Source organism: Danio aesculapii, chromosome 8 (genome assembly GCF_903798145.1).
Source record: "Danio aesculapii chromosome 8, fDanAes4.1, whole genome shotgun sequence".
NCBI lineage: Eukaryota > Metazoa > Chordata > Actinopteri > Cypriniformes > Danionidae > Danio > Danio aesculapii.
Window position 1 is genome coordinate 36,997,521 of NC_079442.1, and position 18,990 is coordinate 37,016,510.

At 35.4% G+C, this 18,990-nt stretch overlaps 1 protein-coding gene across 1 annotated transcript in view; it reads left to right on the top strand.

Moving 5' to 3' along the window:
• Positions 1-15,282, top strand: part of faf1 (Fas (TNFRSF6) associated factor 1) — a 130,802-nt gene extending 115,520 nt beyond the window's left edge. The window contains exon 19 of the mRNA XM_056463883.1: positions 14,493-15,282. Coding sequence (XP_056319858.1) covers positions 14,493-14,576 — 84 coding nt within the window. The 3' untranslated portion in view covers positions 14,577-15,282. The remainder of the gene's footprint in view (positions 1-14,492) is intronic.
• The last annotated feature ends 3,708 nt before the right edge of the window (positions 15,283-18,990 follow it).

Consider the following 18,990-nt stretch of genomic DNA (forward strand, 5'->3'; position numbering starts at 1 on the left):
TTTTATATACTTACATGTACTTAAGTATAAATTCACACACACACATCCACACAAAGTTTTACTATATACAGTTTTCAGAATTATTAGCTTCCCTTTGAATTTTTTTCTTTTTAAATATTTCCCAAATGATGTTTAACAGACCAAGGAAATTTTCACAGTATGTCTGATAATATTTTTTCTTCCGGAGAAAGTTTTATTTGTTTTATTTTGGCTAGAATAAAAGTAGTTTTTAATTTTTATAAAACCATTTTAAGGTCAAAATTATTAGCCCCTTTAAGCTATATATTTTTTCGATAATCTACAGAACAATCCATCATTATACAATAACTTGCCTAATTACACTAACCTGCCAAGTTAACTTGATTAACCTTAAAAACATCTAGTCAAGTATTATTTACTGTCATCATGGCAAAGATAAAAGAATTCAGTTAGTAGAAATGAGTTATTAAAACAATTATGTTTAGAAATGTGTTAAAAAAATCTTCTCTCCGTTAAACAGAAATTGGGGAAAAAAAATAAACGGGGGGCTAATAATTCAGGGGGGGCTAATAATTCTCACTTCGACTGTATATATATATCGAAAGCTCTAAAATAAAGCTTATACCTTTAAAAATACAACTCAGAATAATTTCTTAATAAATACTAACATGAATAATAATGTATGAATGCATTGAAAGTCTTTTTGTAAGCTACGTTAAATAATAATGATTTATTTGTTTATAAATATTATTAAAATATTATCATATTATCTATTTATCTTATTTATAGATTTTTTCATTGATCTTTTATATACTTTATACACACGCACACACACACGCTCACAAACACACACCAAATATATAGGATGTCCAAATAAACAGACTGTTGTCACATTTAGCTAACTGAAGACTGAAGGTTAGCTTGAACACATCATAATATTAGTATCGGTTATGGCCATAACCCCTCTATTGAAAGCAATTATAAGTACACACACACCAACACACACACACACACACACACAGAGTCCTGACACACCCGCCTCCTTGCTGTTCAATATATTTTCGGTGGGCATCTTTCCCCATGCTGGAACATGACTGATATTAATCTAGAGCCCCACTGATGGTGAATATCTTTTAATTCCTGTCCATCTGCGGTGCACTAATAACTGTGTGTGCATGTGTGTGCAAAGAGTGTGTGTGAGTGTTACAGCTCAGCAGGAAAAATAGAGTGTATAATTGGCTAGTTAATCCCAGCGTGTGGCAGAAGTTTGTTGCTCATCTTGGTGTGTGTGTGTGTGTGTGTGTGTGTGTGTACGTACTGTACAAGTCCACAGATAGTCACACACCTGCACATTAATTAAAAGCCATGCCTGGTTAATTAGTATTTCCTTTTCTCTTGTGCATTTCATATTTATTTATATATATTTTATTTTACATCTATCCACAAGCGCATGCATAATTTACAGAATATTAATTGCGGTCTTCACAAATAGAAAGGTGCACTGGCTACTTCGGATACAGTCAGCAGTTTTTTTTCCTCTGTGTGTGTGTGTGTGCAGTAAAGTGCTGTGTTTGTGCACTGCAGCAGGTAGATAACAAGCGCTGCTCTTAACGACCTCACTAATTAACAGCATGGAAACAGAAATGGGCTTTCCATTAATCAAGAGATGTGTGCAGGCCTGCCCAGACAGCATGTCACCCAAACCCTTTGGGGACGAGCGCTAAGGCCCCCGACAAACACACACTTAACACACACACACACCGAAAATGCATTGCTGCCCACATAAACACTCGTGGTTCGCCTTAAACACTCTATTTGAGTAGCCTCGCACCTAACAAACACCATTTCACACATCGCAACGCATTTATTCACAGTCTCTGTTTGTAAAGAGAATCGAGTTGCGTGTTTTTCATCGTCGGCGCCGGGTGAAATGTGTATCCAGCAAAAGCAAGAAAGCGAAAGCAGGAAAAACAGGCTGTGTTTGTGACTGTGACTACAGTGCTTGAGTTTAATCCTCTCTCTTTCTCTCTCTCTCTGCCTCTTCTAATTAAAATCATCTCTGCCACAGACTCGCTCTATCCCTCCCACAGGATTAGGCCATGAGCACTATTGCATTTGTAATTCTGCACAAATGTTTAAACTTCATCTCTCTCCTCTCCCCCCCTCCTCCTCTCCTCGCCGCATCCAAAACCAAGATAATTGCCAGCAATAAGAGAGTGATTAAACAGAGGAGTTTAGAAAGAGAGAGATGGAAAAGTGTCTGAAGGCTTTTGTTTCATTTGCGGCCTGCGAGGCTTGTGTTTGTCAGTTTGTTTGTTCTTTTCTTCCCTTTGATGGACGGATCCAATGCACCTGCACTCTTCTGAACGAGAGCGTGAGGAAGGATTAGAAAGCAGCCTCAGGATTCCCTTTCTATTCATAACACTCATTAATGTCGTGGCACAGTCACATCGCCACTCACATAGAGGACCAGTCATCTGACAAGCTCCTTTTTTTTAAAAATCTGATTGGCTATTCGTGAGGATATCTCTTGGACGTGTCAAATAAATGCAATTTGTGTGTTGAACAGTGTTTTTCAGCTGGTGGGTTGAGAGACCTAGAAATTATGAAACGAAATCATCTATGTAGTGACCATATCTAGGTTAAAATATTTCTGGATTTTTCATTAGTTTTAGTTTTTATTTAGTTTTGACTCAGTTTTAATTAGCTTTTAGAGGTAGAATTACTACTTTCTATTAGTTTTTATGTTGTTAAATAGCTTAGTTTTTTGGTTTAGTTTTTATTAGTTTCACTGTTAGTTTACTTTTTTTTTTTTTTCTAAATTAGAATATTTGTTTGTTTGTAAAATCATCAGAATAAATATTTTATAATAAAAACTTAACCAAGGATGTATTTTTTGAAACATGCAATAAGAGGACACACTAACACTCCACTGCCATCTACTCATCCTCAAATTCAAATACAACAGCCCACAAGATAGCTGCCTTAAGTATAATATGTGCGCAAGGCTGCTTCTGAGGTTAGATACACAGTAATGATGGGAAGTTCGGATCTTTAGCGCTAAACAGATCTTTTGTGACAATCATTCCATGTTAGGTCTCAACATGCCAAAAATTGGTAGTCAGCAATTATAATTTCAGTCAGCTAAATCATTACCGTGATCTCAAAAAAGTTTCTTACAATTACGTTTTGTAACCCAACTAAAGCATGAATCACTCATTTAAATTCCGTTACGACTTTCTGAATTAACGACTGATTCACGACTTTCTGAATTAGTTCAACCAGTTCACTTAGAAGATCCGGTTAAAAAGATTTGTCTTTGCTTGCAATCACTAATACAGAAATAAAACCTATATAGGCACAAATGTGTTAAATTAATCATTTTAAGTCTCTGTTTAATGCTGTCATGTCCAGCCGTTGTTTTTGTTTCGGGAGCAACAGCAAGGATGCCTGGAGGAGGCCCAGCTTGATCTGGCCAATGGCATCAGGATTACAGACTCTGAGATGGCAAACAGGTCAAACACAGAGCAGCGCAAACTAAATAGATTTACTTCTGAAAAATGTACAGTATGTATTAAATACATTTACAAAGGCAAAAACGAAGGACGTTTTTGCTTTAATTTTAGTTACCTTGTACGTACACAATACAGTTTCAATTAGTTCTAGTTTGGACTGGAAACAAGACAAAGTAATTTTTACATACATAGTGCATTGTGATTATTCAATTTCTGTACCTGAATACTGTTAGACTCTTCAGAAAACCATCAAATAAACCTATTCAAACTATCTTGTGAAACTGTATTCAAATATCACAATATTTATTGCAGAAACATAAAACAGATTTTTCCAATATCGTGCAGCCCTAACACTAGTATTCAGCTTAAAGTGCAATTTAAAGACTTAACTAGGTTAATTAGGCAAGTAGTGATAATTAGACAAATTATTGTATAACGATGGTTTGTTCTGTAGGCAATCGGAAAAAATATTGCTCATAATATTAACCTTTTAAAATGGCTTTTAATGGTTGGACAGACAATGAAATAAAAGATAAAAACGTGAAATCCTGGGTCCAAACCAGTTTACTGGAAATCAGAAGCTGGAAATCAGAAGATGCCTCTTTCCTTCAAGAATGGGCAGTAGAGCTGGCTAGAGTGGCCGCATTTTTAAAAAATGTCTTGGAAGCAAATTGACCAACTAAATCTATACTATAAAAAATGATGGTCCAAGTTCTTAACCTGTTTAGAAATGGAACAGTAATAAATGTGTAAGAAATATACTGTATTTTATTAAAAACATTTCTTCACTATATAAAGATGGAGGCTTTAACTGTATTTAATAATAGCCAAGCCGGGACCTTAAAGTCGTAGTTGGGGATTAGTTTGGGTTGGGTTTGTTAATATGGTTAAATGTTGATTCTTTGCAGAGTTGTATTCTGTGTTCCATTCTAAAATTTGCCTGAGATAGAATAAAGCTCTCTAAAATGGTTTATTCTAATAAATAATACAAGCAAATAAAACTTTCTCTAGAAATAAAAACAAAAACAAATATTATCGGAAGTACTGTGGAAAAATTCCTTGCACTATGAAAAATCATTTGGGAAATATTTAAAAAAAGAAGAAAAATCATGGGAGGGCTAATAATTTTGACTTCAACTGTATATTGCTTTTCAATGGTATGTTTACAGACATGCAAGATTTTAGTACTTTTTAGCTCAAAATCGCATTACTCAATCAAAACCAGTTGAAAACTTCTGCGTGATAACACGACTCTGGTTTTTTAACACTCAGAGAGCCATTTGAATGTGATTTCTTACGTCAGCGTCTGGCCTGTCTGTGCATTGAAGTTGGCTTCTTGCCTTTAGACCCCCCTCAGCGTCTCGTGGTCCTGCTAAAGACAAGCATAAAGCCAGAACTGACTTCTCCCCAGAGGTGTAGCCCTCCATCCTTCACCCCCCCACCGTCTCCACCCTCGGCCCTTAGCAGAGTCTTACTCCAACACCGCGAACGCTGTCCTGCAGGCAGATAATGATCTCCCACCGCTTCCCTAATTGGCCAAATAAACACTCTACAACACAGACCTGGCTATTGGCTTTTAATTAATGGTGGAGGACTCTAAATGCCTTCATTAGAACTCCGTTGTTTCAGCTGTATATTTTTTTTTCTTTCTTTTTTCCCTTCTGTTTGGAAAACCAGATCTTGCGTGTCTGCTCTTTATTTTCTTTCACTCTTCTCTTCCTTTTATTAGCGCTAATGAACCGCAATATTTATTTGACTGGAGATGTTCGGTTTAAATAAGTATCAGCGAGGACTGACGCTCGGCTTATGACTAATGTTTTGACTGCGTGATTCCTGCAGCTAGATCTTTTCTTTTTTTTGAAACCTGTGTGTTCTTAATTTTATAATAATGCCTTTGGTTGGTTTGCTTTTCCTCTGCCTGGTAACATACACCTGCTTTTACGATGAGACTCTGTATTGTCATTTTAATGAGTTGTTTTACTGTGTTATTGATCAGGTTAATCCTTAAGTATACTAATAATGAAATTAATTAAACTAAACTGGCAGCTGCAAGTGACATCAGTAAATCATGCTCTGAGACACTCTTTTATTTTGTTTTCCGGTGAACTGCGCATTGATTCCCCTCAGGACTTTTCAAATAGTCTGGCTGTAGAAATGTACACAGCACGGGCAGTGATGCAAATTACTTTTCTTTGTGTTCTTTTTCCTTTTAATCTAAAAGCGCTGCTCAAATTTCACATGATAACACGATATTTACACTAACAGTACTGGTGAATTTTGCCGTCTGCTGCATTTTTCTTTATTATTAATGCGTTTTGTATAAAGCTATTCAGATGGCATGATGTTTTATAGGTTTATTTTTGTTATTGATTTATTTTTTTTGTTTGTTTTCAGCGTAATTTATCAGGTTTTGTACACTACTGTTTAAAAAGATGACGATTCTCTTGTATTTTTATTTATTATTTGTATTTATTCCTTTAAGACTGAAGTTAGCTACTGAAAATGCAGCCTTGCCATCACAGGAATAAGTTTTTTTTTAGCATTAGACAAATTCTTCAGAAGGAAAAAAAATAATGAGCCTTTGAAACAAATTTCTAAATATCAAGAACAATTCTTATTAAATGTTCAGTAATTCAGTAAATGTTAAATTAATGATGAAATGAAAGGTAAAATGAAACACATAAAGTGACATTTACAGTCCAAGTAAAAAAAAAAAAATTAGTTTTTGTTTAAAGGGTTGCTTCAAAATAAATAGTTGTTGCAAACACAGAAAAAACCTTTAATGCTTGGATTTCAGTATCTGCTTAATAGCTAAAATGACTTTTATTTTCACTTATAGTGAATACCAAATTGAACTAAACATAAATCAAATTTGTTTCATGATGATCGGCCGATATTGAGTACCGATTCTTATGCTTCAAGCTTTATTATGCATAAAGCACGTTTTCCCTCACAGTATGTTACTTAAGTGGAGATCTCTCCTTACCTAACAGAATAAATTAAGGATGTTGCATAAAATGCCATAAACACGTCTCTTGTAACCATTTAGGTGTGAACATGTCATGGTCAGAAGTAGCTTTACAGAACATAATAGACATCACAGACAAAAAATTGGTAAGAAAAATGACTAATAATGGAATTTGGAAACAACATGTCTGAATCTAACACAAAACTAACACAAACACTAGCGATCGGTTCATGAGATCAGCCAGATCAGTGAGTACTGATCGATCGGAGCATCCCTAGTTTTTTATCATATTTAAAATCTTAAAGCAAAATATTTGTGCATTTTTATATAATAAATTGAACTTTTTTTTCCAAAGATTCATGTGGCAAAGTTCAGCTTTGTCATCATGTGAATCAATAACTGTTATAAATAGAAAGGAGCTATTCAGTTATACTTATTTCACAGTATTTTTGATTTAAATACTTTTAAAACATATTAAAAGATCATCCTGAAAACTATACATTAGAAGTAAATAGTAGTATAACAGAAGAGGATTGGTTAGAAACATGTAATTCAAAATAGTAAACTACAGGCTCACACCAATGGAGACTATTTTCCTGGAAGAACATTATTCGTTTCTTTATAACTTCTTCACAAAAGTTTTATTTTCATTAAACTTGAATATGAGATTAAACTAAATATAGATCAAATTTCTTGTTAAAGGTTTTTTATCATGTTCAAAATCTTAAAGCCCAAGATTTATGCTGTTAAATATAATAAATTGAACCTTTTTTTTCCAAAGATTCATGTGGCAAAATTCAGTTTTGCTGTCATGTGAATCAATAACCTTTGAAAATCACAATGGCAAACTACAGGCTCACACCAATGGAGACTATTTGCCTGGAAGAACATTATTCGTTTCTTTATAACTCCTGCACAAAAGTGAGAACAGGGTGTTGGAGACATTGTGGTTCGAAATTGGCTAATCATCATCATATATTCTGGACATGTCCAATTTTACACCTGTTTTGGAGGGATATACACAGGACATTGGAGGCCATATTGAAGATTTAAATTTTTGGTGCTATACTTAGGACTTTTTGAGTAGCATGAGGCTAGGGACACGTACTGTATTTATTGTGAATATTTCAGGTTGCTGCCAATAAGGCAGTTGCACGTAAATGGGATATGCTAATCCCTCCCACTTTAGAACATTGGAAATAGGGCTGCACGACTCTGGCTAAAATGCGAATCATGATTTTTTTTGCCTAAAATCAAGATCAGAAAAAAAAGAAAGATGAGAAAAAAAAACATGCATGCAAATCATACTTCCCCCAGGGATCGCAAAGTATTGTTCTGTGCAACAATCTGAACGTTATTTACAACTTTATTAGCTGTTATTCACAGCCTATGCAAGTTCTGTTCACTGAAGTAGCCATCATTGGTGGGCACGCCACGCGCGTCCTCTCGGTAGTAAACAAACAGTAGTAGAACTGCTCATGTGTGATTTAGCTGCTGCAAATACATCATTACATTAAGACAGAAATGACATTTATGGGTGAATTATACCTTATAAATACAGCATGTGACACTTTTAACACCATGTGGAGGTGTCCATGTTGCTGAGCAACGTACATAAAATGTAAAGACTTGTGCGACCGCCTGTATGCTTCTCTCCTGACCTTGAAAATATAATTGGCTCAATTGTAGAAAAGCAGTATTAAGATTGTGTGTTGGGTCGAATCCAGATTGTGATGTTTTTTCAATTTTATCGTGCAGCCCTAATTGTAAAACAATTGTTGTATATAAAATTTATAAAAGTATTATATGTAACCATGCAAGACCACCCTTACAATGTTCTTTACTCTGCTGTTTTTATTTAATATTTATATTTTATTTATTATACTTAAATCGTATTGTAAGCTTTCAGATATTGTAAGTTACAGTATTATATTTTTAAATAAAAAATTTAATTAAAAAAATAATCCTGACCTCAAACTTTTGAACAGTATGTACATTTACCTTTTTTATTTGGACACTTTTACTTGCTCATGAGCTATTTTGCATTGGTTTTGTTTAGTGGATTTCATAGGGTTCATGAGTGAAGTAGCACTCTTGTTCTGAAGAGCAAAATTGTCTCTCGTGCCCCTTTTCCTCTGGTCATCTGGGTGGCTGTCCTGTGTTTGTTTGGTGACTGTGTGGGGCCGTTGAAGATGAGTGTGTTAAAGGTTTAACAGGATTACCTGCCATCAACATCATCAAGGCCCAAAGAAAACAGGCGGCCGGACCTCTCCTCCATCACACGGCCACTTCTCTCTTTAATAAACCTCTTCAGGATTACTGTGATATGAGTCTCCACACCCTTCAAATGATCTCTTTTCTTCCTCTGTTTATTTTGGCCGCCTGAGAACGTATTGTTCATCACGTTTGAATTCATTTGGTCTTAACGTACCCCCCGTTGGAAAGAAAGCAGCTCCGGTTGTCACTCACAAGGCTTTTTAATCGTTCTTTAATTTCATGACTCTCTGTGAATTTGTTTGTCGGAAAGCTCCAGTGTCACACGTAGAGGTCTAATTTAATTCGGGAGGACCAAAACAGACGGTTTCTGGAGAAACTAACAAGTGCTGAGAAAAGAGGGAGGGAGTGAGATGAAGAAAAAGAGCGAAAGACAAGGAGAGTGGAGGAAAACAACAGCTTTGTTTGTTGACAGATGCTTCTCCTCTTATGGTCTGTTAATTGGATAACAATGTAAACAATCAGCCATGGCATCTGTCTCCTGCCATTGGAGTGCCACCTTGTTTCTCTCATTCCCCTTTAAAAGAGAACAGTCATCAACACAAACACGCGCTCACATCTGCGCCTCCCCACAACCTCATTTGCTTCTACCTGATGCTGTGGTGTTATAGCAGGTTTTCGGGTTCATTTCCATTTAAGGTTTCTCTTAAGTACTCGTATGAATAGAAGGGGAAGGCATCCTGGTGGGAGCAACGTGTTTTTTCAACGCTCACCCCCTCCTGTGCCCTCGGGTCAGATTGAAAAACAAGAGGCATAAGTCACACGCTAAAATGAGGTTTGGGGCAACACGGCTAATGTGCTGAAGTGGGTGTGATGTCTGTAACACCCCCCTTTGAGATCCCAAACCTGCCCGATAATATGTTTTCACTTGGAACTTACAGGCTGTTGGCACAGTTCTTCATGTCAGGTGTGACCCATTGTGACTTTTACCTCAAAATATTTAGGGGTTTAAGTGAAAATTTGATTTTTAGACTTAAGAATTATTCGTATTGTGTTATTAATCAAAATTTTTTAATAACGCCTAGAATTTATTGACCGCATATATAGTTGAAGACAAAATTATTAGCCCTTCTGTGAATTTTCTAATGCTTTAAAGAGCAAGTATTTCCTATTACATTTTTCTTCTGTAGAAAGTCTTATTTCTTTTAGCTTGGCTGGAATGAAAAACGAAATTAAATGAAAACTACTAAGGATGAGTTTTTTGGTTGACCACAGATCAAACGTATGTTGTCCAATGACTTACCTAATTAACCTAGCGTGCCTAGTTAACTTAATTACCCTAGTTAAGCCTTTAAATTGCAATTTAAACTGAACACTAGCATCTTGCAAAAAAAAAAACTAGTACAATATTATTAACTGTCATGGCAGAGACAAAGGAACTTAATTATTAGTCATTTGTTTTTATGTAAAAAAATGTTGAAAGTATTCTTTCTGTTTAAAAGCACATGGTAAATATTTCAAAACAATGGCCAATAATTTTGTCTTCAACTGTATGTGTATCGATAGGTATCAGAAGTTCTCAACGCAAATGCTTTCTATCCTAGAGAAAAACCCATCAATGTGTCCACTAAGTAATGTGTTATTCACACATCAGCTGAAACACCATAGAATCAAAGTTTCATCTTTGAATTTAAAGGTGTCATAGTGTACTTTTAATTTAATGTTAAATTGTTCTCTGATATCGACACAGTCATGTCTATCACAGGTATGTGCCAATATGTAGCTTAGGTAAGTGCTAAAAATATATATTTATATGCAAATGTATAACTAACGGAATTACCCCTAGAATTCTTAGTTTCTCAGTGGAAAACTCAGTTTTGACCATATTTGGAATGGTCATAAATATTAATGAGCTCTGTTCTGATGCTTCGCAGCTCATGTCAGTGCAGAATAGTAGTGAACTCAACTGATAAAATACAGTCTGCTATCCTCCAATTCTTGTACAGTCCTCCCGACAAAAATGCTTGCTGCAAACCAACAGCTTTGCTGTATCGGCCCTGACAGCATCGCAGGGAAAACATGCAACAAACCCCATGAATAATGGAAACAAACGTATATCATTACGACCCTTCATGAATGGCTAAATATTGCTTGCCATGCGCAGATGTGGTCTCACCCAGTCATTGGGTCTCACAGCTTGGCAGGTCTGCCTTGTGTTCGGAAAGCACCATGCTCTCATAAATAATTAAGAAGCAGGGTCTTCTCATAGGATAAGAAAACTCAGCTATGAAAAATAATGAGTAACCGACGCGTCATCACTTCACTTAGCAGATTTGCGCTACGTCACTGATTTTGATCCCGCCCCAAAAATTATTTTAAACTCGGAAGATGAAATTAGCTGACAAAAGCTCAAAATTATCCAGTTTTCCCCACAATTCAAGCTAACAGGTGGTAATGTTGTCTAATTGATGCTTAACACACACAAGTCTGTTAACATTTAAAATAAAATACTCAAGGGTGTCTTAAACCTTTAATAAAGCATATTTGGGTCTCTTCAGTCAAGACAAATTACAGGAAGAGCTGAGTGATATGACACAATGCATAAGTGTAGATTAAATCTTATACTCAATCATATGTTTGTTGCTTCATTACAAACATATGTGGCAAATTTCACAATTTACACACTAAACTAACAAAATATACTTTAAACAGAACTTATGCCTCTTTGGGGTGCCACTGTGTTTTGTTCCAATTTACCTGTTTTTCATCTTTACACTCATGGGATTCAAGTGAGAATGATGAAACAATGGTGTTTGAGGCTCACATCATGTAATTTCCATGTACTGAACTTCTTATTGTTCAGCTATGCCCAGGTATATGCAGAGTTTCATTATATGGCACCTTTAAGAATTGACATTGATTTGTTAAAGTGAAAATATATTGAACTAGATTTAAATTAATCTGCACACACGTGTATAGGTTAAAACAACACTATTTGGTGTCTTCCCATGCAGACCAAACTGACCTTCATCAGAAATTTTCAATAGGAATAAAATCTTTGTAAAAAAATATTATATATATATAAATATATATATATATATATATATATATATATATATATATATATATATATATATATATATATATATATATATATATATATATATATATATATATATATATATAATAATCTGGACAGGAATGAATCAAGAAACTAAACCAAATGCACAGTTTTTCTTTTCCATGTGTGCTACATAATCTGTTTTGTGTTTTGTCATATTCAGCAAAGCTTTTCAAATATATGACACTATAAAGTCTGCTATAGTGCTTTTCTATGACCCTGTGACCTTCCAGTCCAGCTGCTTTCAGCTCTGTGTTTTAATTACCAGCACGCAGATCCAGAGGGGTCTTCAGTGCAAAGAAAAGGCCTTAATCAGAGCGCCGTCAACAGGCTGCAGTTAAGCCCCTGTCCTGGGCGCTGTGGCCCATGCAGTGTTCGGACACCCAGGTGTGAACAGAGGCCTCGTGTAACAGGAGAACACTTCACTATTAGCTCACTACAATGCAGACATCATCCCCTGTTCTCTCCCAGCACAGGATCATAAGCACTCGTCCCTCTGCATAGTCTGGGAAAATCCCCCAACTGAGATGCAGAGGATGGTTACAATCGTCACAAATGGTGTTAAAAGCGCGGTTAGAGATTGCAGCGTTTTTTGGATAATGAAATGGAGGTTATTTCTGAGTTCTCAGCCCATCGCTATTGTGTTTGGTTTGGGTCAGTCCATTTGCGATATAAAAAAACAGCTACTCATTCTCAAAAGGAAACTGGACACGTACCTCACACGGGGACGTTATCGCATTACGATGTTAACCAATGAGATCAGACCCCACACGTCGCATAGTTGAAGAGGAACAGACCGTTTTAGCCCCCATACACCACAAGTGGTTGTTGTAAGAGGCTTCCATTAAAATAAGCACTTTTTAAATAGTTCGACCATTTAAACATGTCTTTAATTTGCTTTTTAGATTCGATGTCTTACTCCAGTTAAACTGAATAATGATTAATTATAAGCATTCTTAAAGTTTATTACATTTTTAAATATATTTGGAAATATTTGCTTGGCCATTGAAATAAGTCTTAATTTGACAGTTCCCTTTTCCCACCTTGTCCAAAAAATATTAGGCACACAATTTTAAAATGGATAGTAATAAATATTTTAAGTGATAACAAAGACCTTGTAAGGCAAGTAATTTCACTTGCCGGTCATCTTTGAAACACCTCTCGGGCAGTATGCTCGGGCATTCTGTCTCAATGGGAAAACATCATATTCTCCAAAACTTTGCCAAGCTTACAGTTACATTACATATTTGGAATCAACAATGAAACGAAACAACAACTGTCTCATAAGTTTAGTTTTTAACCAATAGAATCAAACAAAATCAGCATATTTTTAGGTTGCCCAAGCTAATGCGCATGCATACTCAAAAGGAAATGGATCACGACACCAACATCATTTATGGCCATTCTACACATTATCATCCGAACGCGCTGCTCTTCTGAAGTAATTCACAACTTGGTCTTGATGGCAAAACTCCCCCAGAAATTACAGCAATTCTTTGTTTACTAGTTTGTGGGCGTTTGAGTAATTGCTGTCATTTGATATTCATTTGACAGGACGGACCGTACTTCATGTTCTTTTCATACAGATTACAAAACCAAAAAACTTTTGTTTTCAAGTGCACTTACTACATTTAAAAGCACGTATTTGAAGCTTTATTTGGATACATTTCTTATGTCTGTGGAGCAAGTATTCGCGGAGAGTCTAGTGTGTTTGTTAACCACTAAACTGTTGTAAAAACACATCTGGTCCGAGCTTTCCTTCCGGAGAAGTGTCAGCCTACAGTGATCGATGATTGGCTCCTGTACTAGTAGGCGGGGCTTCATTACCACATTGACCGTTACACTTTTCCCCATTCAAAACTATACGAGTGACACATCTTGTGTCTTTGGTAATAATTAGTGATGGTGACCATGATGAATGAGCAACATATTAAAATAGTGTCTGACAGAAGTGGTAATGGTTGCTAAAAAGTCCATCTTTTACATAACATGAAAAAAGATTTAAAATAATAAGAGTAGAAAATAACTATTCTAAATGTATTACTGTACAATATTTCTATTTTACGTTTATGGTATGATCTAATAAATGCTGCCTTAGTAAGAATATGAGACTCTTAAAGTAGTAAAAACATTGGTAACACTTTATTTTAAGGTGCAATTCCCACTATTAACTATGACTTTTGCCTCATTGAACTTCTAAATTGCTGCTTATTAACAGTTATTAAGGTTTGCTGCTTATTAACAGTTATTATTAGGTTTAAATATTAGGTATAGGATTAGGGATGTAGAATAAGATCCTGCGGAATATGTATTTTATAAGTAGGGGAGAACGGGGACGAAAGTAACATGGGAGGAAAGTAACAAAGCGATTTTCTCGAAGCCCTGAAAACATTTGCCTTCCAGGCTATAACAGCACATTCAGCATGCAATCCTTGATGGAGCTGCCAAATATACCCTGACCGTGTCCTGTGGTTAGGTCCGAATTTCTGCTTTTATGTGCAGAAAGTAAATTTTTGTAGCGGTTCTTTTTTCTTATTACAAGTTGTATTTCTCTTTTCATGCATCACAGCAATGATCAATTCACAGGTTATTTAGTACAATCGCAACATTTCAAATTGCAATTCGATTTCGATTAATTGCACAGCATTGGAAAAACATCTCAGATTTCTCTTATTTTTTCTTTGTCTCTACCCAGATAACACAGCTAGACCCGGCATGGAATCTGGTGGAGGCTAAACTCTTCCCTCAGGAGACCCTGTTCCTGGAGGCCAAAGAGTAAGGATCGATCCGAGATGTCTTGGAGTGAACAAGAAGAATAAGCAAAGGACTTTTAGCATGATGTCCACATTGACCAGACACACATACACATACACATACACACACACACACACACACACACACGCACACACACACACACACATGCACACACAAGCCTTTACACACGTTCACACACGGTGCGTTGTATATGAATGCTGAGTGTACATTTTATGCACACGGAGGCCTTCACAAGCACACGGATAAACGTTCACCCTCTTCACATAACTGCAGTGTAATGTTCTTTCTCCACCCAAAACGTAAAGTAACCGAAAAAACTAAAAGAAAAAAACTAAAGCAAGAAAAAGTGTGGAAGTCTAAAAAAGCCAGCCGCACAGACAAAGACTTCTCACTACGGCTGCTTTTTAGACGTGTTTTGTGTTGAAATGAGACAAAAAAAAGTATGAATAAAAAATAAAAAAACAAATAAATAAAATCAAACAAAGAGACATTTCCTGGAGAACGCTGGACCATTTTCCTTTTCCCCATGGTTTTCAGAGGCCCTGGACAGCCCACAATCCCCGGCTTCTTTCTCATACCCAAATTGATGATCCTTGGTTTTAATATCAATTGCTTATGTTTATTTTTCTCCTTTTTTCTCTCCCCTTTTTAAGTTTGATGCTGTATTAGATTTAGGTTGATATACATTATATAAAGAATATATGAACATGCATGTGTCTTGCCACTCTAAATTTATTTTTTGCATTCATGTGAGGGAGACCGCATCATCGCGACATCATCAAAGCCTCTTCGCATCGAAGCCCTGCGCTTTAATACATGACTTCCAAGGTAAATTGAAAGGATTCTGTGTATTAAACCTCAAATGTCGTTCCTAAGCAGTATGACTTTTTTCGCACAAACAGTATATGAAATTATTGACAATCTGAAAACCACATAGGAAACATCAATAAGGTAGTTTGTATGATGCATTATATTATCATTTTTTTGAAGACGTAGGTTAACTTTCAGTGAGATACAGACGTTAGTTTTCATGCTGAGAAATAACTGTTTGATTTATAGATCAATGGGTCCAGTTATTGCTCATATTTCCAATGAATTGTCTGATTTTACTTAAAATTGTCTATTAATTGTGACTAATTCGTTATGTGAAAAAACATTTTGTGTTCTACAAAAGAAAGTCATACAGGTTCTGGAATGATGTGTGGGTAAGAAAATGGCAACATTGTCATTTTTTTTGCTTGAACTGTTCTTTTAACAACCATCCATTTTGTAATTGTTTTTCAATTACTGCCGGCAGGTTTGTTACCAATTATTTGAAAAATGTTGATTCAATGAGGAAATTACACCCTGGGAAAACTGCAGAAATCTACACTGCTCATGTGAACCACATCTGGTGAACACTGTAATTCAGCAATTGAGCTTGTGGCTTTTTTTTGTCATTGTGCATGAGAATGTTACTAGTGGCGTTCACATGATTGGTCATGTATCGAGAAAGGACTCAATGAAAGAATATTCAATGATCACTTTGAGCCGCTGTCTGAATTCTACACCACATGTGCGGAGACACTGGATTATTTAACTTTTGGCTTCATTTACACTGAAGACGCTGGATGGAAAGTTTGGGGAAACCGTGGGGTTTTTAAGCATCCCTGCTGAGATTTACTGGTCACTTTTGTTGGTTAAAAGTTTAAAAAAAAAAAAAGTCTAAAATGAAATTTAATTCAGACTTTCATTCCAAACACATAAGATTTTTCTTTATATTCAGGACAAAAATGAAGATGTTTTGGTAACACTTCTGTAAAAACTTGTGTGTATATTGCTTTATTAAAATGTTAGTTCACCCAAAGATATTTTTAATTAATTATTACTCATGTTGTTCCAAACCCCTGAGACCTTCATTCATCATATCATAAATGAAACATTAGAGCTTTCTCATCCTCCATTGACTGCGATGGTCTAGACCAATGGTCTAACCCAACCTTTTTATCACGGTGGACCAATCAAGGCTTGACAATTTTACCAAGGCTCAGGGGCAGGGCGGTGGTGTTGGGTATACGTAGATTGCAAGGCAACCACCGTTTTCTTAGAGGATGACAAGCTGACAAAACATCATGGCAACTCTGATACAAGTTTTATTTATGAAGAAAATTTAAAAAGCGCTGCAGTGTTTGGGTGTTCTGTGTTTGTCTGAGATAATTAGTCTACCAAAATGTGTATGTTATATACAAAAGTATGAAGCTGATTTGTCAGTTTTTGTCACGTGACTCGGTGCGCTCGCGGCATTGAAAAGTTTTCAACTTGGTGTGCCTGGAAGGCGTGAGTGTGTAGCTTGCATGCGTCACTTCCAATATGGGAGCCTCCATTGTAAATAACTAACTTGCACGTGGAAAAGGTGCGAAATGTGAACATCCTGACATCCAGACATCCTGGATTCACTTGATTTGTTGACTAATGGGTTGCAGATTCATTCCTTGGCAGTTTGTTTCCTCTTCACAAAGAAACTTTACAAAGATGGCTGTTTCTTACTCATTTTGCTAGCTTGCAGGTTAAATTTAAGCGCTCAGGTGACTGAGATATAACTGAGAGAATATGGTCATTTTTCTAAATAAAAGATCATTTAGACTCAGATAATAAATAAAACTGAAATAATTAATGATTTCTTGTGTACCGGTCCACGGCCTGAGGGTTGGGGACCACTGGTCTAGACTCATTCAAACTTAAAAAAAAAGACCAAAAAACATCCTAATAACAGACATTTATGAGGATTTTCTTCTCCTTAGTGTCAGTATAGGGTGCATATTCACATGAGCAACGTGCTTTTTATGCACGTTTTGCTCAGTCATGCCGCAGATGTATTACCTCATTATGGGCCTGTGCTTTGTTTCAAAAAGAGAAAGTTGCACACAGGCATCTGGGGTATACATCTATGTCCTGAGCTCTCGTGGACATGCGCCCTATATTGTCCCTGAGGAGAAGAAACTGTTGAATGAAGTTATTTTAATTTTATGTGTGCACCAAAGTATTCTCTTCATATTATAACATTTTGAAGACACAGGGCCTGTTTTGATACTGTTTTGGTTCCTTGTAGGACTCTAATGAGTCAGGACTATTGCTGTCTATGGAGGATCAAGGGTCTCTCAGGTATAATCTAAAATGTCTTAATTTGAAGGTCTCTGGTTTTTAAAACAGCATGTGGGTGAGTAATTAATAATAGAATTGCTTTTTTTTTGGGAGAACTACACCCTTTAATGCAAAAAAATGCATGCATAAGACCTTATAAATAACCTTATAATATGTGATTATATAATCATACCATTTACAAGATTAAATAATTATTCTTAATGCAATTATTAATATAGTTGTTGTAGCTTTTAGGTTAAGGTATGGGATATATGTCCATGTAGGCCAAGACATTGGTAAGTACTAATAAACTGCCAATATGCAAACAAATAAGCAATTGCCTATATAATGAGTATGTCACAATGCTAAATTGCTGCACAATTTGGTAACAGTTTAGCATTGTGAGATATTCTGTATACTTACCGGATATTATTTTTAGTATGGTGTGACATATTACAGTATTATGGTATTATTATATTTATATAAATGTAATTTATACAATTTATTATTATATTATTATTATATAAATCTTTTCAGCTTTGTTTTTGTCTCTAAGCAGTAAAAATAGACTGTAAGATGTAATACGATACCATTTAGATTTTAAGAAAACTATGCCAAGATATTAAAATTAAAAAACTAGATGATAAATACATACACTTTACTTGTTCTAAACCTGTTTTACATTCTTTCTTCTGTTAAACAAAGAACAAGATATTTTAAAGAAAGTCAGAAACCTGCAACCATTGACTTACATAGTATTTGTTTTTCCTACTAGGGAAGTCAATGGTTACAGGTTTTCTGCTTTCTTCAAAATATCTAATTTAGTGTGCAACAGATGATTTGGAACCACCTGAGAGTGAGTAAATATTAAATAAACATTTTTGTGTAAACTATTCCTTTAAAATTGATGAGAAAATACAATATAGTGTTGTTTGAGGCATTATGCATGCATTGTAACATTAAAAGTGATGCATTAAAATAATGTATTATAATTACAGGATTCTTAAAAAGTGTTAGCAGCATTTTTATTAAATTGTTTTACCCAAAAACTTGCTGACATACTAAAAGTGTGAAAAGAGACCAAAAAAATAAGTCAAGTGGTTTAATCCAAGACTTCTGAAGACATAAAATGTACAATTATAAATAAACATTATTTAGCAAACACAAAAGATTAAGCATTCCTGCCTGATCTGTGAGAACCAGTGAGGTTTAATCTTACAGTTGAAGTCAGAATTATTAGCCCCCGCTTTGAATTTAAAAAAATATATATTTCCCAAATATTTAAAGGAGCAAGAAAA